We start from the raw sequence: 23,028 nt of genomic DNA, 5'->3' as shown, positions 1-23,028 counted from the left end.
GTTTTAGATGACGTGAAAAAATTGCAACAGTCAAATGCCTTAACTTAATCTCATCCAAAAGATAGGTCACACATGTAATTCTGCGAGTAAGCCTCCATCTTCAAACAAACTCAAACTAGCAAACAATGCCCTTAACTCACCTATTGCCTTCCTACTCAAGGCATCAACCGCGACATTAGCTTTATAAGGATTGTACTTAATAGTGTAGTCTTAATCCTTCAAAAGTTCTGTCCAACACCTCTGTCTCAAATTCAACTCCTTCTGGGTAAGAAGCTACTTAAATCTCTTTTGATCTGTATAGATGATACACTTCTCTTCATAAAGACAGTGTCTCCAAATCTTAATATCGAAGACCACCACTAAGAATTCAAGGTCATGCATATGATAGTTGCACACATACGGCTTGAGTTGTCTCGAGTCGTAAGCCACTACTTTCCTATCTTGCATCAGTACTCAACTGAGACCTATATGAGAAGCATCACTATAGACCACATAATCCTTACTAGGCTCGGGTTGGATCAATACAGGAGCTTGAGTTAACATTGCCTTAAGTTTCTCAAAACTAGCTTGTGCTTCCTCAATAAATTTAAATGGCGCACTCTTTCTCAACAACTTTGTCATTGGTGTAGCAATAAAGGAAAAACCCAAAACAAACCTCCGATAATACCCAACAAGTCTAAGAAAACTCTGAATCTCACTAACACTCTTAGGCTGCTTCCAATCCAACATAGTCTGAATCTTTTCAGGATCAACTCGGATACCCTTAACATATACCACATGGCCAAGAAACACTACTTCTCGGAGCCAAAATTCACACTTACTGAATTTTGCATACAACTTTTTCTCACACAAGATTTTAAGGACTAACCTTAGATGCTTCTCATGCTCCAACTCAGACTTGGAGTATATTAGAATGTTTTCGATGAAGGCTAACACAAAATAATCTAAATAAGGCTGGAAGACTCTGTTCATGAGATCCATGAAAGCAGCGAAAGCATTTGCAAGTCTAAAGGGCATCACTAAGAATTCGTAGGACCAAGTCCTAAAGGTCATTTTCAGAATATCCACATCTTTTACTTGCAACTGATAATAACCCCAACATCAGATAAATCATAGAGAAAATAATGGCACCATTAAATTGATCAAAAAAGTCATCAATCATTGGCAATGTGTACCTATTCTTTATAGTCAACTTGTTCAAATGACGATAATCGATGTAAAGCCTCATCAGCCCATCTTTCCTCTTTACGAATAACACTAAAGCTCCCCATGGCGATACCTAAGCCTTATAAAGCCATGATCTAGCGACTCTTGTAATTGCATTTTGAGCTCTTTAAGCTCCTTCGATGTCGTGCAATAGGGTGCAATAGACACCAGTGTTGTCCTAGGTTGTAACTCAATTCTAAATTCAATCTCATGATTTGGAGGTATACTGGGAAACTTTTCTGGAAAGACGTCGGGAAATTACTTTACCACACGAATATTTTCTAACACTGCACTTACCATCTTTGTATCTAGAATGTATGCTAAATAAGCCTGTAACACCCCTTACCTATATTTAATGCCGAAATAGGGTTATGGAGCATTACCTAACTTATAAAACAATTAAACAATCATTTAGCAAACATTTTCTCAATTCAAACATTCATCATTCAATCTCAATCAATTTGACCCTAATACGAGCCTACGAGGCCCTAAACATCTGTGAAAGTGGTTTGGGACTAAATCGATAATTTATAAAACTTTAAGAAACTTAGAAATTTTTTTCTTAAAACAAGGGACACAGGCCCTTGTGGCCAAACACACAGCCACCAGATGCGCCATGTCACAGACTGTGTAGACATTCAAAATGGGAGCACATGGTCGTGTCTCAGCCCGTGTCCAACCTAGTGTAAATCTCTAACTTGGGTTACACGGCCAACACACATGCCCATGTGGCTAGCCCGTGTGCCCTAAAAATGGCCACACACGCCCTTATGCCAGGCCATCCCACACGGCCAAGTCACACGCCCGTGTGTGAGGCCATGTGGAGCATACTGACTTGATTTCAATTTCAACACCAGGGGACACACGGCCGTGTACTTGACCGTGTATATCACACGACTGAGACACGTAATTGCGTCTCTGCCCGTGTGGACAAAAATAGGCTATTTACCATGTAACACCCTTTACCCGTATTCGATCCAGAATAGGGTACGAGGCATTACTAGACTTAAACTCAAACAAACATTCAAAATCGAGACATGAATTTCATCTCAAACTTAGAACTTTTCATAAACATTTATATCGTCCCTTAAACGAGCCTACGAAGCCCAAAACTTGCTTTAGAAGTGTTTCGGGACTAAACCAAGAACTTTCAAAATTTTTACAATGCTTAGAAAATTTTCATGCTTTGGAGGGTTACACGCCCGTGTAGGTAGACCGTATGGTCTCACCGCTCGTGTGGCTTGGGACACGCCCGTGTCTTCAGCCCTTGTAACTCTCTGTTTGTGACGTCAACAACAAATTAGGGTTACATGGTCAAGGCACACGCCCGTGTGCTAGGTCGTGTAGGTGATTTAATTTCATAATTTTCCCTAAAATAGGTGTAGACTTCACACGCCCTGGGCACACGCCCATGTCCCTAGCCGTGTCCTTTACACAGCTCAGAAACATAGCCTTGTCTCTACCCGTGTGGCCAATTCAAAACTAAAATTTACAATACAGGAGACACACAGCCGGATCACACGCCCATAGGGCAAGCCGTGTGTCACACACGGTCTAGACACACGCCCGTGTGTCTAACCGTGTAAACAAAAATAAGGTTATTTACCAAGCCTATTTGCCACCCTTACTTGCACCAACCTACACAACATTAAACAACACCAATCCAATGTAACACCCCAAACCCAACCTGGACGTTATGGCTGAATCTGGCGATGGCCATTGAAGTGTTTTTCGTAAAGTGTGATGTCATTGAAACCCTCTTTTCTATTTAATCACTTGTGTGATCTTAAAGATGATTCTAAGATGTGTCATTCATTTTCAAAATGTGAGTCATTTTCAAAAAGTTCTTCATATTAAAACGTTATTAATATATTTTTAATTTAAAATGTTATTTCTTGCAGAAGCTCTTAAAACTGGTTACGTGTTCATGGTATCTTTGAAAAACATTTATCTTTTTGAAAACTTACGTCTTTTCTTACTGTTAGCAGTAGTAAATCAAAACCCAATAAAAATCCTGAATTAAAAATAAACTCCAATGAGGCCTTATTACAAAAAAAAATACCCCAACTAATAATACTTATAATTAAAATCATGTGCAAAGATAATCGTAGTTGTGTGGCCACCTCTGAGTCCTCTGTTACACCGATCCACCTAAGTTTGGGGATTGTAACACCCCGAACCCGAGACCATCGCCGGTGTCGGACACGAGGGGTTAACAAGCCAAGTTCACATGTTTTGCCCACCAATTTGACATTTCCAGTCAGGCTGGAAAACTGCGTCACCGTCGCCTTAAAAATCATATCTCAGGTTTCAAAACTCGGAAACTGGTTTCGTAAATTTTTCCTGAATTTAGACTCATATATCCATCCATGGATTTATTTCTAGAATTTTTGGTCGGGCCAATTGGTACAGTTTATTAGTTAAAGTCGCCCATGTTACAGGGATCAACTGCTCTGACCTTCGCGCGCTATAACTTGAATATATCTCTCTACAAGGCTTTAATACTGGTGTCGTTTGTTTCTAATGAAACTAGACTCAAAATGGAATCTGTAAATATAAGGCATGACTCCTAATTCTTTCTGGATAATTTATAGTAAATTTTTAAAGTTGCGACAGGGGACCCAGAAACCGTTCTGGCCCTGTCTCACAATAGCTTTCATATCTCTTAACCTGTAACTCCTATGACCATTTCGTTTCTTCCATATGAAAATAGACTCATCAAGGTTCATTTACATAGCTTATTCACTATTTAATACCATTCCTACAAATTTTGGTGATTTTTCACATTCACGTCACTGCAGCTGGCAGCTTCTGTTTTAAGGTAGGTCTTACCTATTTTGTAGTCTCCATGAACCAACTAGTCTTGCCATACATAGGTTCATATATGATCATTTTAACCATACCAATGGCTGATCATGTGACCAACATTCCCATTTCCAATCCATAATCACATCATGACACCATATATATACATACAAACCAAAAATAGTCTAAGTTCATGCTTCCTTTTACGAGCCATTTTCGCATGGCCGTATACATATACATCACCACATTTTTAAACCAACAAGGGTAGTCCTATACATGCCATTTCAAAGTTCAAACAAAATTTATACCAAAATAGAGGCGTTGATAGTGTGGATGACTTCGACTTTATTGATCCCGAATCCGATTGCTATCGAATAAATCTATAAAACAGAGAGCCAAAGCAACGGGTAAGCATTTTTATGCTTAGTAAGTCTCAAGGAATATAATCAGCTTTAATTAAAGCAATACATTCACATAACCAAATACATCATTCCATTAATACTCATTCACATAGTCATTCTTACTTCACACTTCATCATTATAGACTTTCACAAAGTATCGATCAATTCAATAGCTGAAATTCATTAGTCGATGGAGCGAATGTTGCTCAAACATGTCGACTTTCCAATGCACATATAAACGTACCTTATTCTTTGGGCTTTTTGAGCGTACTAATTGAATTTATTACAGCAACCAACACTCACCTCCAGCCCAAGATTCTTCGGAATATAACCGGATATAACCACGTGCACAAATGCCTTGGTCTTAGCCCGGATAGAATGTCTCGCATTTAATGCCTTGGTCTTAGCCGGATGTAGCCACTAGCACAATTGCCTTTGGTCTTAACCCGGATATAATTTCAGCATAATTGTCTTGGGGCTTAGCCCGGATATCATTCAATTTCTCATGCACACATACATCAATAATCATTGGACATACATATTTCATTTTCGTTACTAAGGCTCAAACACAATTATAATCACTAGCATAATCGCCGGGACTTAGCCCGGTATTATTCAATACTCATACACACATAAATCAATAATCAATACATCCATATTTCATTCCACATAATTCAAGTAAGGTCACTTCTTGAGGACTTACCTCGGATGTTGTCGAACGGCTTTTACGGCTATTCGATCACTTTCTCCTTCCCTTGTCCAATTGTGGCCCTCTAAGCTCTTGAGCTAATTCAAACAAATTCAATTTATTAAAACCTCATTGTGCTAGCTTATGGCGAATATGACAAGGAGTTTAAATGGTCATATGGCCACCCTTTAGCTTGAATACACAATGGTCATGCACATTTTATACTACATCAAGCAATTCAATACAATTTATTCGAGCATCAAGGAAAAGCTAAGGCCTTCAATAGGCTACCCAAGGCCGAATATTCATGTACATGTTGAGGCCAATTATGCACTTAATACCTCACAAAACAGCATGCATTTTACTAGTTAATGCTTTGCATATTGTAGCTCAAAACTTATAATATAGCATCAAGCACTCATATGTGTGCTAGGCCGAATGTGCTTGCAATTTCACAATTATTCTTCAACATCTTCTTCTTTAAACAAACATATTCATCACTTCCTTCATAACCAAAACATTATGTGCAAACATATATATACATATATGAGCATGGCCGAATTTCAAGGTGTCCATAGCCATCCAAAACACAAATTTTAACTAACATGCAAGAAGCATGAACCATGCTCATGAATGCATCATGGCGAATATGACAATCATGCCCTTTTCAACTTCAATCATGATTAAACAAAAGAAAACTCAAAATCTTACTCAAGAGTAGACAATCCATCATTGCATGCATCATCATCAAGCTTCACACTTAGCATGCAATGGCTTTATCACCATAACAACTTTGGCCAAATACCATTTCCATGGCATAACAAAGATTTGAGCCATGGCTAACATGCACATCAAGTTAGCAACCAAAACATGCATGAAACTCCTAACACAACCTCATACATACCTTAATCTTGATGCAAACTTAGCCAAATCTCCTTCTAGATCTCTTCCAAACCAAGCATGAAGCAAAAATCCTCCCCTTTTCCTTAGTATTTTCGCCAAGAAGTGAAAATGGATGAACACAACAATTTTTTCTTCCTTCTTTCTCAACTCACGGCAAGGGGGAATGCTACTCTCTCACACATATTTTTTTTTCAGTCTTTTCTTACCCATGCTTATTTGTTTATTATTTCTCCCTAATGCCCAACAAAACATGTTTCATGACATGTTTAGCCCATATCTCTTTGTCATGGCCGGCCATCACTTGTAAAAAGGGGAATTTGACATGCAAGTCCATTATTTTGCATGCATGCTTTAATTAGTCATCACACATTTCCCTATCGTACTTTCAAAGTTCACTACTAAGTCCTTTCTAGTGGAATTCACCTTTATAACACTAAATCAATCATCATAAAATGTCATACATGAGCACACACATATTATAGGCATCAAAATAAATTTTTAATTATTTTTATGCCTCGGTTTTATGGTCCCGAGACCACATTCCGACTAGGGTCAATTTTGGGCTGTCACAACTCTCCCCCACTTAAGAAATTTTCGTCCCCGAAAATCTTACCGGTAAATAGGTTTGGATATCGCTCTTTCATAGAGTTCTCGGTCTCCCAAGTAGCTTCTTCTATCCGTGCTTGAACCATAACGCTTTCACTAGCGGAACCCGCTTGTTTCGCAACTCTTTCACTTCGTGATAGGATACGAATCGGTTCTTCCTCATAACTCATATTAGCTTGAATTTCAATTTCTGATGGACTAATCACGTGCAATGGATCGGATCTATAGCGTCGAAGCATCGAAACATGAAAGACATCGTGAACCTTTTTGAGTTCAGGGGGCAAAATCAAACGATATGCCACCGGACCGACTCGCTTCGGATATCTCATATGGCCCAATGAACCTCGGGCTCAGCTTGCCCTTACGGTAGAAATCGAGTATCTTTTTCCAAGGTGATACCTTGAGAAACACTTTATCACCCACGATACTCGATATCCTTACGCTTCAGATCCGCGCACGACTTCGACGATCGGAGGCTATCTTGAGACTTTCACGGATTACTTTCACTTTCATTCAGCATCTCTAACCAAATCCACCCGAAAATCTTGCTTTCACCAAGCTCGGTCAAAACAATGGTGTACGGCATTTACGACCGTACAAAGCCTCGTAGGTGCCATCTTAATACTTGATTGAAAGTTGTTGTTGTGGCGAATTCAATCAACGGCAAATACCGTTCCCATGAACCACTAAACTCAAGACGCAACATCTCAACATATCCTCAAGTATCTGAATTATCCGCCGGATTGACCATCGGTTTGGGGGTGAAAGGCGGTCTTTGAAATGCAACTTGGTACCCAAAGGTTCTTGCAACTTTTTCCAAAATCGCGAGGTAAATCTCGGATCTCTATCAAACACGATGGAAATAGGCACCCGTGTAATCTCACAATCGAGAAACATACAATTGGCTAGTTTGTCCATTGAAAAATCCGACGTGACGGGACAAAGTGGGCCGACTTAGTCAATCTATCTACCATGACCCAAACCGCATCCTTCTTACTTGCGACAATGGCGGTCCGGATACAAAGTCCATTGTGACTCGATCCCATTTCCACTCGGGTATCGTGATTGGTCAAGTAATCACGAAGGCACCGATGTTCCGCTTTCACTTGTTGACATATTAAACATCTCGAAACAAAGTCGGAGATGTCTCGCTTCATACCATGCCACCAAAACCGACGTTTCAAATCATTGTACATCTTCGTACTCCCGGGTGGATTGCCATTTGGCTACAATGGGCTTCATTGAATTATCGAAATGAGTTCAATTCTTTGGAACACATGACGACTTTTGAACCTCAAACAATCGTCATCATCGATTTGAAATTCCGAGTCCTTGTTCGAACACACTCGGCCCGCTTTTGCGACCAACTCGTCGTCGACTTTTCGAGCTTCTCGAATTTGATGTATCAATAGTGGTTTGGCTTTCAATTCAGCTACTAACACACTATCGGATCGGATGACAAGTGCACGCTCATCGCTCATAAAGCGAATAATGATTTACGACTCAAGGCATCCGCAACCACATTCGCCTTTCCGGGTGATAGTCAATGACCAGCTCGTAATCCTTTACGGCTCGAGCCAACGTCTTTGTCGCAGATTTAAGTCTCTTTGGGTCATCAAATATTTGAGACTTTTGTGATCCGAGTACACATGGCACCTTTCACCAAATAAGTAATGTCGCCAAATCTTTAAGGCGAATACGATGGCGGCCAATTCGAGATCATGGGTCGGATAATTTTTCTCGTGTGGCTTTAATTGCCTCGACGCGCAGGCCACAACTCGACCTTCTTGCATCAATACGCAACCTAACCCAAGGAGGAGGCGTCCCTATAGATGACAAACTCTTTGCCGATTCGGGTTGCACTAAAATTGGGGCTTCGGTCAAATAAGTTTTCGATTGATCAAAACTTTTTGACATTTCTCCATCCATTCGAACTTAACATCCTTTTGGAGTAACCGTCATCATCGTGGCTATCGTTGAGAAACCTTTACAAATCGTCGGTAATAAAAGCAATCCCCAAAAAGCTCGAACCTCAAGAATATTTTTCTGAGGCTTCCAATTAAGTATGGCTGAAATTTTATTTGGTCGACTCGAATACCCGATGCGAGATACCACATGACCCAAGAAGCTAACCTCTCTTAACCGTAACTCACACTTCTTGAACTTAGCATATAATTGCTTATCCCGTAAAATTTGCAGACTAACCGCAGGTGTTCAAGATGTTCGGTCTCATTTCTTGAATAGACCAAGATGTCATCAATGAACACGACTACGAATCGATCCAAATATGGTCTGAAGATCCGATTCATTAAATCCATAAATACCGCAGGGGCATTAGTGAGCCCAAACGGCATCACTAGGAACTCATAGTGACCATATCTCGTTCTGAAGGCAGTCTTGGGTACGTTCGAATCTCGGATTCGCAATTGATAATAGCCCGATCTCAAATCTATTTTCGAGAACACTGAGGCTCCCTTCAGTTGATCGAACAAGTCATCGATACGTGGTAACGGATATTTGTTCTTTATCATCGCTTTATTAAGCTGACGATAGTCGATGCACAGCCGCATGGTTCCATTCTTCTTTTTCACGAACAATACTGGCGCACCCCAAGGCGAGAAACTCGGGCGAGCAAAACCTCTATCCACCAATTCTTGCAACTGAGCTTTCAACTCCTTTAATTCCGTTGGTGCCATACGATAAGGAGCTATCGAAATTGGAGTGGTACCGGTACCAATTCGATGCCAAATTCTATTTCTCGAGCAGTGGTAAACCCAAAGCAATTCTTCTGGAAAACATCCGGGTATTCACAAACCACGAGCACAGATTCGGGTTTCTTTTTCGATTCCTTGTCATCGAAAGCACGTCGCAAGGTACGCCGCACCCTTTTCTTACATATTTTCGGGCCAACATTGCGATATTACGGTGGCAACCCCTTTAAGTCCGTAGACTCAACCCGAATTATCTCATTATTCGCGCACCTCAAATCGATAGTCTTGCTTTTGCAATTTACAACCGCATCGTGCATGGTCAACCAATCCAAACCAAGAATAACGTCGAACTCATCGAGCGGCAAAAGCATCAAGTCCGCCGGAAAACAAGAACCTCGGAACACTAGGGACTTTTCTTGCACACTTTGTTGACAAGCACGTAATGACCCAAGGGTTTGACACCGAATTACAAACTCGAGAGACTCAATAGGCAAAGTCTTCTTTGGATGCTAAGGTTTCACATATATATGAATGAGTAGAACCAGGTCAATCAAAGCAATCACATTTGTATTGAAAAGAGTGAAAGTACCGGTAATGACATCCGGAGAGGCAAGATCCTCACGTGCGGCGTATGGCATAAGTCCTAGCAGAGCACGAGCCTCGGATCGATGGTAGCATCTCTAGATCCTCTCGACCGCCACCGACATTGCCCATATTTCTAGGTGGCCTACCTCGGCAAATGGTAGCACCGGGTTTCCACTCGACTTACATTCATTCATGCATCCTCGGGCAATCCTTCATAAAGTGGTCGGCCGATCCACACTTATAGCGAGAGCGATCACGAAACCAACACTCCCGAATGCCATTTGCCACAATGTAGACACTCGCCCTCTCGGCGATCATTTCCACCATGGCGATCAAGTGACTCGTGTGGTCACAGGGGCCGATCGCGTCCTCGTCTAGAAAAGCCCAAACGCCTCTAGACCGGCTCACATCATCTCGAAATCTCTTCGATGCTGTTGAAGAGACTTTCCGAGGACCTCTTCGAAATTCTCCGGTTCCTACATCAACTTTTGTTTCTCCTTTCTAAGCTCTTGACTTTACAAGCTCGCTCAACAAGTACTACGAACTCTCGTATTTCGAGAATGCCAACGAACATCCTTATATCATCATTTAGCCCATCCTCGTTGCGTTTACACATAATAGCCGGACGAAATGCATTCTCGCAGATCGGCTAAGCCTCACAAATTTTCGTTCGTAGATGGAACATAGAACCTTGCTTAAGATCAAGAAATTCCCTTCGCTTTTGGTCGATGAATCTCGATCGATATATTTTTTTGAACTCGGTTTGAAAGAATTCCTAAGTCACTTGCTCTCTAGGTACCACAGTCGAGTACTCCACCAATAGTAGGCGAACTCACGTAGCAAGGAGATGGTACACTTTAAGCACTCATCGGTGTACAGGATAGCTCATCGAGCACCGGATAGTGTTATCCAACCAAAATTCAGCTCGCTTCGGCATCATCATCATCCGTAGCCTTAAATTCAGTGGCCCCATGTTTTGAATCCTATCGATCGGGGCTTACTTGACCTTATTTGGTCAATCACCGGAGGTATTGTAGGTGCGGGGTTGCATTTGTCGGGAATGGAGGTTGTGGAACTACCGTGTTAGTTCGAATGTATTGATTAAACCATTCGCTCATCACACTATAAAAGGCTTGCCTAGCCTCATCATTCGGATTGCTGGCCATAGGTTGAGAGTCCGCCGCGCTGTCCCTTGCGCGGAGCAGCGCCACACTCTCCACATCATCAGCTATCGCTTCGGTTGGGATCGGATCCATTGCTATAAACAAACACAAAGTCAAATTGTCAGAAATCACCACACTATCGATTCATCATTTAATGGCATGTATAGCTAGACCCCAAACACATCACGGTAGTCCTAGAATCGACTAAACTGTGGCTCTGATACCAATAAAATTGTAACACCCAGAACCCGAGACCATCGCCGGTGTCGGACACGAGGGGTTAACAAGCCAAGTTCACATGTTTTGCCCACCAATTTGACATTTCCAGTCAGGCTGGAAAACTGCGTCACCGTCGCCTTAAAAATCATATCTCGAGTTTCAAAACTCAGAAACTGGTTTCGTAAATTTTCTCTGAATTTAGACTCATATATCCATCCATGGATTTATTTCTAGAATTTTTGGTTGGGCCAATTGGTACAGTTTATTAGTTAAAGTCGCCCATGTTACAGGGATCGACTGCTCTGACCTTCGCGAGATATAACTTGAATATCTCTCTGTACAGGGCTTTAATACTGGTGTCGTTTGTTTCTAATGAAACTAGACTCAAAATGGAATCTTTACATATAAGGCATGTCTCCTAATTCTTTCTGGATAATTTATAGTAAATTTTTAAAGTTGCAACAGGGGACCCAGAAACCGTTCTGGCCCTGTCTCACAATAGCTTTCATATCTCTTAACCTGTAACTCCTATGACCATTTCGTTTCTTCCATATGAAAATAGACTCATCAAGGTTCATTTACATAGCTTATTCACTATTTAATACCATTCCTACAAATTTTGGTGATTTTTCACATTCACGTCACTGCAGCTGGCAGCTTCTGTTTTAAGGTAGGTCTTACCTATTTTGTAGTCTCCATGAACCAACTAGTCTTGCCATACATAGGTTCATATATGATCATTTTAACCATACCAATGGCTGATCATGTGACCAACATTCCCATTTCCAATCCATAATCACATCATGACACCATATATATACATACAAACCAAAAATAGTCTAAGTTCATGCTTCCTTTTACGAGCCATTTTCGCATGGCCGTATACATATACATCACCACATTTTTAAACCAACAAGGGTAGTCCTATACATGCCATTTCAAAGTTCAAACAAAATTTATACCAAAATAGAGGCGTTGATAGTGTGGATGACTTGACTTTATTGATCCCGAATCCGATTGCTATCGGCGAAATCTATAAAACAGAGAGCCAAAGCAACGGGTAAGCATTTTATGCTTAGTAAGTCTCAAGGAATATAATCAGCTTTAATTAAAGCAATACATTCACATAACCAAATACATCATTCCATTAATACTCATTCACATAGTCATTCTTACTTCACACTTCATCATTATAGACTTTCACAAAGTATCGATCAATTCAATAGCTGAAATTCATTAGTCGATGGAGCGAATGTTGCTCAAACATGTCGACTTTCCAATGCACATATAAACGTACCTTATTCTTTGGGCTTTTTGAGCGTACTAATTGAATTTATTACAGCAACCAACACTCACCTCCAGCCCAAGATTCTTGAATATAACCGGATATAACCACGTGCACAAATGCCTTGGTCTTAGCCGGATAGAATGTCTCGCACGAATGCCTTGGTCTTAGCCGGATGTAGCCACTAGCACAATTGCCTTGGTCTTAACCGGATATAATTTCAGCATAATTGTCTTCGGCTTAGCCGGATATCATTCAATTTCTCATGCACACATACATCAATAATCATTGGACATACATATTTCATTTTAGTTACTAAGGCTCAAACACAATTATAATCACTAGCATAATCGCCCGGGACTTAGCCGGGTATTATTCAATACTCATACACACATAAATCAATAATCAATACATCCATATTTCATTCCACATAATTCAAGTAAGGTCACTTCTTGAGGACTTACCTCGGATGTTGTCGAACGGCTTTTACGGCTATTCGATCACTTTCTCCTTCCCTTGTCCAATTGTGGCCCTCTAAGCTCTTGAGCTAATTCAAACAAATTCAATTTATTAAAACCTCATTGTGCTAGCTTATGGCGAATATGACAAGGAGTTTAAATGGTCATATGGCCACCCTTTAGCTTGAATACACAATGGTCATGCACATTTTATACTACATCAAGCAATTCAATACAATTTATTCGAGCATCAAGGAAAAGCTAAGGCCTTCAATAGGCTACCCAAGGCCGAATATTCATGTACATGTTGAGGCCAATTATGCACTTAATACCTCACAAAACAGCATGCATTTTACTAGTTAATGCTTTGCATATTGTAGCTCAAAACTTATAATATAGCATCAAGCACTCATATGTGTGCTAGGTAGAATGTGCTTGCAATTTCACAATTATTCTTCAACATCTTCTTCTTTAAACAAACATATTCATCACTTCCTTCATAACCAAAACATCATGTGCAAACATATATATACATATATGAGCATGGCCAATTTCAAGGTGTCCATAGCCATCCAAAACACAAATTTTAACTAACATGCAAGAAGCATGAACCATGCTCATGAATGCATCATGGCGAATATGACAATCATGCCCTTTTCAACTTCAATCATGATTAAACAAAAGAAAACTCAAAATCTTACTCAAGAGTAGACAATCCATCATTGCATGCATCATCATCAAGCTTCACACTTAGCATGCAATGGCTTTATCACCATAACAACTTTGGCCAAATACCATTTCCATGGCATAACAAAGATTTGAGCCATGGCTAACATGCACATCAAGTTAGCAACCAAAACATGCATGAAACTCCTAACACAACCTCATACATACCTTAATCTTGATGCAAACTTAGCCAAATCTCCTTCTAGATCTCTTCCAAACCAAGCATGAAGCAAAAATCCTCCCCCTTTTTCCTTAGTATTTTCGGCCAAGAAGTGAAAATGGATGAACACAACAATTTTTTTCTTCCTTCTTTCTCAACTCACGGCAAGGGGGGAATGCTACTCTCACACATATTTTTTTTCAGTCTTTTCTTACCCATGCTTATTTGTTTATTATTTCTCCCTAATGCCCAACAAAACATGTTTCATGACATGTTTAGCCCATATCTCTTTGTCATGGCCGGCCATCACTTGTAAAAAGGGGAATTTGACATGCAAGTCCATTATTTTGCATGCATGCTTTAATTAGTCATCACACATTTCCCTATCGTACTTTCAAAGTTCACTACTAAGTCCTTTCTAGTGGAATTCACCTTTATAACACTAAATCAATCATCATAAAATGTCATACATGAGCACACACATATTATAGGCATCAAAATAAATTTTTAATTATTTTTATGCCTCGGTTTTATGGTCCCGAGACCACATTCCGACTAGGGTCAATTTTGGGCTGTCACAACTCTCCCCCACTTAAGAAATTTTCGTCCCCGAAAATCTTACCGGTAAATAGGTTTGGATATCGCTCTTTCATAGAGTTCTCGGTCTCCCAAGTAGCTTCTTCTATCCCGTGCTTGAACCATAACGCTTTCACTAGCGGAACCCGCTTGTTTCGCAACTCTTTCACTTCTCGTGATAGGATACGAATCGGTTCTTCCTCATAACTCATATTAGCTTGAATTTCAATTTCTGATGGACTAATCACGTGCAATGGATCGGATCTATAGCGTCGAAGCATCGAAACATGAAAGACATCGTGAACCTTTTTGAGTTCAGGGGGCAAAATCAAACGATATGCCACTGGACCGACTCGCTCGGATATCTCATATGGCCCAATGAACCTCGGGCTCAGCTTGCCCTTACGGCCGAATCTGAGTATCTTTTTCCAAGGTGATACCTTGAGAAACACTTTATCACCCACGATACTCGATATCCTTACGCTTCAGATCCGCGTCACGACTTTCGACGATCGGAGGCTATCTTCAGACTTTCACGGATTACTTTCACTTTCATTCAGCATCTCTAACCAAATCCACCGAAAATCTTGCTTTCACCAAGCTCGGTCCAAAACAATGGTGTACGGCATTTACGACCGTACAAAGCCTCGTAGGGTGCCATCTTAATACTTGATTGAAAGTTGTTGTTGTGCGAATTCAATCAACGGCAAATACCGCTCCCATGAACCACTAAACTCAAGACGCAACATCTCAACATATCCTCAAGTATCTGAATTATCCGCCGGATTGACCATCGGTTTGGGGGTGAAAGGCGGTCTTTGAAATGCAACTTGGTACCCAAAGGTTCTTGCAACTTTTCCAAAATCGCGAGGTAAATCTCGGATCTCTATCCGACACGATGGAAATAGGCACCCGTGTAATCTCACAATCGAGAAACATACAATTCGGCTAGTTTGTCCATTGAAAAATCCGTGCGTCACGGGGACAAAGTGGGCCGACTTAGTCAATCTATCTCCCATGACCCAAACCGCATCCTTCTTACTTGTCGACAATGGCGGTCCGGATACAAAGTCCATTGTGACTCGATCCCATTTCCACTCGGGTATCGTGATTGGTGAAGTAATCTCGAAGGCACCGATGTTCCGCTTTCACTTGTTGACATATTAAACATCTCAAACAAAGTCGGAGATGTCTCGCTTCATACCATGCCACCAAAACCGACGTTTCAAATCATTGTACATCTTCGTACTCCCGGGTGGATTGCCATTTGGCTACAATGGGCTTCATTGAATTATCGAAATGAGTTCAATTCTTTGGAACACACTGAGGCGACTTTTGAACCTCAAACAATCGTCATCATCGATTTGAAATTCGAGTCCTTGTTCGAACACACTCGGCCGCTTTTGCAGCCAACTCGTCGTCGACTTTCTGAGCTTCTCGAATTTGATGTATCAATAGTGGTTTGGCTTTCAATTCAGCTACTAACACACTATCGGATCGGACAGACAAGTGCACGTTCATCGCTCATAAAGCGAATAATGATTTACGACTCAAGGCATCCGCAACCACATTCGCCTTTCCGGGTGATAGTCAATGACCAGCTCGTAATCCTTTAAATTTCGAGCCAACGTCTTTGTCGCAGATTTAAGTCTCTTTGGGTCATCAAATATTTGAGACTTTTGTGATCCGAGTACACATGGCACCTTTCACCAAATAAGTAATGTCGCCAAATCTTTAAAGCGAATACGATGGCGGCCAATTCGAGATCATGGGTCGGATAATTTTTCTCGTGTGGCTTTAATTGCCTCGACGCATAGGCCACAACTCGACCTTCTTGCATCAATACGCAACCTAACCCAAGGAGGGAGGCGTCCCTATAGATGACAAACTCTTTGCCAGATTCGGGTTGCACTAAAATTGGGGCTTCAGTCAAATAAGTTTTCAGTTGATCAAAACTTTTTTGACATTTCTCCGTCCATTCGAACTTAACATCCTTTTGGAGTAGCTTCGTCATCAGCGTGGCTATCGTTGAGAAACCTTTTACAAATCGTCGGTAATAACCGGCAATCCCCAAAAAGCTCCGAACCTCATTAATATTTTTGAGGCTTCCAATTAAGTATGGCTGAAATTTTATTCGGTCGACTCGAATACCCGATGCGAATACCACATGACCCAAGAAGCTAACCTCTCTTAACCGTAACTCACACTTCTGAACTTAGCATATAATTGCTTATCCCGTAAAATTTGCAGACTAACCGCGGTGTTCAAAGCATGTTCGGTCTCATTTCTTGAATAGACCAAGATGTCATCAATGAACACGACTACGAATCGATCCAAATATGGTCGAAGATCCGATTCATTAAATCCATAAATACCGTAGGGCATTAGTGAGCCCAAACGGCATCACTAGGAACTCATAGTGACCATATCTCGCTCAAGGCGGTCTTGGGTGCGTTCAATCTCGGATTCGCAATTGATAATAGCCCGATCTCAAATCTATTTTCGAGAACACTGAGGCTCCCTTCAGTTGATCGAACAAGTCATCGATACGTGGTAACGGATATTTGTTCTTTATCATCGCTTTATTAACCTGACGATAGTCGATGCACAGCCGCATGGTTCCATTCTTCTTTTTCACGAACAATACTGGCGCACCCCAAGGCGAGAAACTCAGGCGAGCAAAACCTCTATCCACCAATTCTTGCAACCGAGCTTTCAACTCCTTTAATTCGTTGGTGCCATACGATCACGGAGCTATCGAAATTGAGTGGTACCGGTACCAATTCGATGCCAAATTCTATTTCTCGAGCAACAGTGGTAAACCGGCAATTCTTCTGGAAAACATCCGGGTATTCACAAACCACGCACAGATTCGGGTTTCTTTTTCGATTCCTTGTCATCGAAACGCGTCGCAAGGTACGCCGCACCCTTTTCTTACATATTTTGGGCCAACATTGCGATATTACGGTGGCAACCCCTTTAAGTCCGTAGACTCAACCCGAATTATCTCATTATTCGCGACCTCAAATCGATAGTCTTGCTTTTGCAATTTACAACCGCATCGTGCATGGTCAACCAATCCAAACCAAGAATAACGTCGAACTCATCAACGGCAAAAGCATCAAGTCCGCGGAAAACAAGAACCTCGGAACACTAGGGGACTTTTCTTGCACACTTTGTTGACAAGCACGTAATGACCCAAGGGTTTGACACCGAATTACAAACTCAAGAGACTCAATAGGCAAAGTCTTCTTTGGATGCTAAGGTTTCACATATATATGAATGAGTAGAACCGGGGTCAATCAAAGCAATCACATTTGTATTGAAAAGAGTGAAAGTACCGTAATGACATCCGAGAGGCAAGATCCTCACACGCGGCAGTATGGCATAAGTCCTAGCAGAGCACGAGCCTCAGATCGATGGTAGCATCTCTAGATCCTCTCGACCGCCAACGACATTGCCCATATTTCTAGGTGGCCTACCTCGGCGATGGTAGCACCGGGTTTCCACTCGACTTACATTCTGCTCATGCATCCTCGGGCAATCCTTCATAAAGTGGTCGGCCGATCCACACTTATAGCAGAGCGATCACGAAACCAACAGCTCCCGAATGCCATTTGCCACAATGTAGACACTCCGCCCCTCTCGGCGATCATTTCCACCATGGCGATCAAGTGACTCGTGTGGTCACAGGGGCCGATCGCGTCCTCGTCTAGAAAAGCCCAAACGCCTCTAGACCGGCTCACATCATCTCGAAATCTCTTCGATGCTGTTGAAGAGACTTTCCGAGGACCTCTTCGAATTCTCCGGTTCCTACATCAACTTTTTGTTTCTTCTTTCTAAGCTCTTGACTTTACAAGCTCGCTCAACAAGTACTACGAACTCTCGATTTCGAGAATGCCAACGAACATCCTTATATCATCATTTAGCCCATCCTCGAGCGTTTACACATAATAGCCGGACGAAATGCATTCTCGCGTGTCGGCTAAGCCTCACAAATTTTCGTTCAGTGATCGAGAATCGACATAGAACCTTGCTTAAGATCAAGAAATTCCTTCGCTTTTGGTCGATGAATCTCGATCGATATATTTTTTTTGAACTCGGTTTGAAAGAATTCCTAAGTCACTTGCTCTCTAGGTACCACGAAGTCGAGTACTCCACCAATAGTAGGCGAACTCAAGTAGCAAGGAGATGGTACACTTTAAGCACTCATCGGGTGTGCAGGATAGCTCATCGAGCACCGGATAGTGTTATCCAACCAAAATTCAGCTCGCTTCGGCATCATCATCATCCGTAGCCTTAAATTCAGTGGCCCCATGTTTTGAATCCTATCGATTGGGGCTTACTTGACCTTATTTGGTCAATCACGGAGGTATTGTAGGTCTTGGGGTTGCATTTGTCGGGAATGGAGGTTGTGGAACAGTAGTGTTAGTTCGAATGTATTGATTAAACCATTCGTTCATCACACTATAAAAGGCTTGCCTAGCCTCATCATTCGGATTGCTGGCCATAGGTTGAGAGTCCCGGCGCTGTCCCTTGCGCGGAGCAGCGCCACACTCTCCACATCATCAGCTATCGCTCGGTTGGGATCGGGATCCATTGCTATAAACAAACACAAAGTCAAATTGTCAGAAATCACCACACTATCGATTCATCATTTAATGGCATGTATAGCTAGACCCCAAACACATCACGGTAGTCCTAGAATCGACTAAACTGTGGCTCGATACCAATAAAATTGTAACACCAGAACCCGAGACCATCGCCGTGTCGGACACGAGGGTTAACAAGCCAAGTTCACATGTTTTGCCCACCAATTTGACATTTCCAGTCAGGCTGGAAAACTGCGTCACCGTCGCCTTAAAAATCATATCTCGAGTTTCAAAACTCAGAAACTGGTTTCGTAAATTTTCTCTGAATTTAGACTCATATATCCATCCATGGATTTATTTCTAGAATTTTTGGTTGGGCCAATTGGTACAGTTTATTAGTTAAAGTCGCCCATGTTACAGGGATCGACTGCTCTGACCTTCGCGAGATATAACTTGAATATCTCTCTGTACAGGGCTTTAATACTGGTGTCGTTTGTTTCTAATGAAACTAGACTCAAAATGGAATCTTTACATATAAGGCATGTCTCCTAATTCTTTCTGGATAATTTATAGTAAATTTTTAAAGTTGCAACAGGGGACCCAGAAACCGTTCTGGCCCTGTCTCACAATAGCTTTCATATCTCTTAACCTGTAACTCCTATGACCATTTCGTTTCTTCCATATGAAAATAGACTCATCAAGGTTCATTTACATAGCTTATTCACTATTTAATACCATTCCTACAAATTTTGGTGATTTTTCACATTCACGTCACTGCAGCTGGCAGCTTCTGTTTTTAAGGTAGGTCTTACCTATTTTGTAGTCTCCATGAACCAACTAGTCTTGCCATACATAGGTTCATATATGATCATTTTAACCATACCAATGGCTGATCATGTGACCAACATTCCCATTTCCAATCCATAATCACATCATGACACCATATATATACATACAAACCAAAAATAGTCTAAGTTCATGCTTCCTTTTACGAGCCATTTTCGCATGGCGTATACATATACATCACCACATTTTTAAACCAACAAGGGGTAGTCCTATACATGCCATTTCAAAGTTCAAACAAAATTTATACCAAAATAGAGGCGTTGATAGTGTGGATGACTTGACTTTATTGATCCCGAATCCGATTGCTATCGGCGAAATCTATAAAACAGAGAGCCAAAGCAACGGGTAAGCATTTTTATGCTTAGTAAGTCTCAAGGAATATAATCAGCTTTAATTAAAGCAATACATTCACATAACCAAATACATCATTCCATTAATACTCATTCACATAGTCATTCTTACTTCACACTTCATCATTATAGACTTTCACAAAGTATCGATCAATTCAATAGCTGAAATTCATTAGTCGATGGAGCGAATGTTGCTCAAACATGTCGACTTTCCAATGCACATATAAGCGTACCTTATTCTTTGGGCTTTTTGAGCGTACTAATTGAATTTATTACAGCAACCAACACTCACCTCCAGCCCAAGATTCTTGAATATAACCGGATATAACCACGTGCACAAATGCCTTGGTCTTAGCCGGATAGAATGTCTCGCACGAATGCCTTGGTCTTAGCCGGATGTAGCCACTAGCACAATTGCCTTGGTCTTAACCGGATATAATTTCAGCATAATTGTCTTGAGGCTTAGCCGGATATCATTCAATTTCTCATGCACACATACATCAATAATCATTGGACATACATATTTCATTTTCGTTACTAAGGCTCAAACACAATTATAATCACTAGCATAATCGCCCGGGACTTAGCTTTGGTATTATTCAATACTCATACACACATAAATCAATAATCAATACATCCATATTTCATTCCACATAATTCAAGTAAGGTCACTTCTTGAGGACTTACCTCGGATGTTGTCGAACGGCTTTTACGGCTATTCGATCACTTTCTCCTTCCCTTGTCCAATTGTGGCCCTCTAAGCTCTTGAGCTAATTCAAACAAATTCAATTTATTAAAACCTCATTGTGCTAGCTTATGGCGAATATGACAAGGAGTTTAAATGGTCATATGGCCACCCTTTAGCTTGAATACACAATGGTCATGCACATTTTATACTACATCAAGCAATTCAATACAATTTATTCGAGCATCAAGGAAAAGCTAAGGCCTTCAATAGGCTACCCAAGGCCGAATATTCATGTACATGTTGAGGCCAATTATGCACTTAATACCTCACAAAAACAGCATGCATTTTACTAGTTAATGCTTTGCATATTGTAGCTCAAAACTTATAATATAGCATCAAGCACTCATATGTGTGCTAGGCGAATGTGCTTGCAATTTCACAATTATTCTTCAACATCTTCTTCTTTAAACAAACATATTCATCACTTCCTTCATAACCAAAACATCATGTGCAAACATATATATACATATATGAGCATGGCGAATTTCAAGGTGTCCATAGCCATCCAAAACACAAATTTTAACTAACATGCAAGAAGCATGAACCATGCTCATGAATGCATCATGGCGAATATGACAATCATGCCCTTTTCAACTTCAATCATGATTAAACAAAAGAAAACTAAAAATCTTACTCAAGAGTAGACAATCCATCATTGCATGCATCATCATCAAGCTTCACACTTAGCATGCAATGGCTTTATCACCATAACAACTTTGGCCAAATACCATTTCCATGGCATAACAAAGATTTGAGCCATGGCTAACATGCACATCAAGTTAGCAACCAAAACATGCATGAAACTCCTAACACAACCTCATACATACCTTAATCTTGATGCAAACTTAGCCAAATCTCCTTCTAGATCTCTTCCAAACCAAGCATGAAGCAAAAATCCTCCCCCTTTTTCCTTAGTATCTTCGGCTAAGAAGTGAAAATGGATGAACACAACAATTTTTTTTCTTCCTTCTTTCTCAACTCACGGCAAGGGGAATGCTACTCTCTCACACATTTTTTTTCATTCTTTTCTTACCCATGCTTATTTGTTTATTATTTCTCCCTAATGCCCAACAAAACATGTTTCATGACATGTTTAGCCCATATCTCTTTGTCATGGCCGGCCATCACTTGTAAAAAGGGGAATTTGACATGCAAATCCATTATTTTGCATGCATGCTTTAATTAGTCATCACACATTTCCCTATCGTACTTTCAAAGTTCACTACTAAGTCCTTTCTAGTGGAATTCACCTTTATAACACTAAATCAATCATCATAAAATGTCATACATGAGCACACACATATTATAGGCATCAAAATAAATTTTTAATTATTTTTATGCCTCGGTTTTATGGTCCCGAGACCACATTCCGACTAGGGTCAATTTTGGGTTGTCACAGGGATTACCTGCTTAGATAAACAGATGGGTGAGTTTACAAGAACTCAATGTGTAATCCCAAATCAAACAACCATACAGTGAGCAAATACAGTCAGGGCCTAAGCCCATTCCAGTAATGGTTCAGTTACGCATTAGGGCCTTATTACAGTTTCAGTATCAGTTTGGGCCTAAGCCCAACTCAGTGACAATAATAGTACAGATATACAATCAAGAAATCCTACGCAACCAGCCTCTACAGTCCATCTCCATCCAACCCTACACTCCATGTGGGGATATAATCAACCCACCCATCCCTACACTCCAAATAGTACCGGTTGCGGCGCTAAACAGTATTTACAGCAGAGCTGCCACTATAGTACACTTCTTCCAATCATAATAAAATCCAACCCCATGAAACACATCATGCATCATGTCATGTCTTGTCATAATATTATGCATGTACTCAATATAGTTAAAATAGCATGCTAAATACAGTCATACATCACATAGGGGCAAAATAGTCATTTTATCATGTAGGGACAAAATAGTCATTGTATTAAATAGGGGCAAAATAGTCATTTTATCATATAGAGGGTCTAGGTACACTTATCGACCCAACAGTA

General features: G+C 40.8%; 1 protein-coding gene across 1 annotated transcript; it reads right to left on the bottom strand.

The window, feature by feature from the left end:
* Positions 1-453: 453 nt before the first annotated feature.
* LOC108462146 (uncharacterized mitochondrial protein AtMg00860-like) lies at positions 454-1,271 on the bottom strand. Its single transcript, XM_017762130.1, has 2 exons — positions 1,194-1,271; positions 454-1,083 (listed from the first exon to the last, which is right to left on the bottom strand). Exons 1-2 carry the CDS (start codon positions 1,269-1,271, stop codon positions 454-456), a joined length of 708 nt encoding a protein of 235 aa, XP_017617619.1.
* Between the last annotated feature and the right edge of the window lie 21,757 nt (positions 1,272-23,028).

Source organism: Gossypium arboreum, chromosome 13 (genome assembly GCF_025698485.1).
Source record: "Gossypium arboreum isolate Shixiya-1 chromosome 13, ASM2569848v2, whole genome shotgun sequence".
NCBI lineage: Eukaryota > Viridiplantae > Streptophyta > Magnoliopsida > Malvales > Malvaceae > Gossypium > Gossypium arboreum.
The sequence above is the reverse complement of the archived record's forward strand: the minus strand, read 5'-3'. Positions and strand labels throughout refer to the sequence as shown.

Bases quoted from the DNA above. Each gene is read 5' to 3' on its own strand.
- LOC108462146 (XM_017762130.1), bottom strand. From the start codon at position 1,271: ATGGGGAGCTTTAGTGTTATTCGTAAAGAGGAAAGATGGGCTGATGAG. The intron at 1,084-1,193 runs GTTGACTATAAA...GGTTATTATCAG, and splicing joins GATTATCGTCATTTGAACAA to TTGCAAGTAAAAGATGTGGA.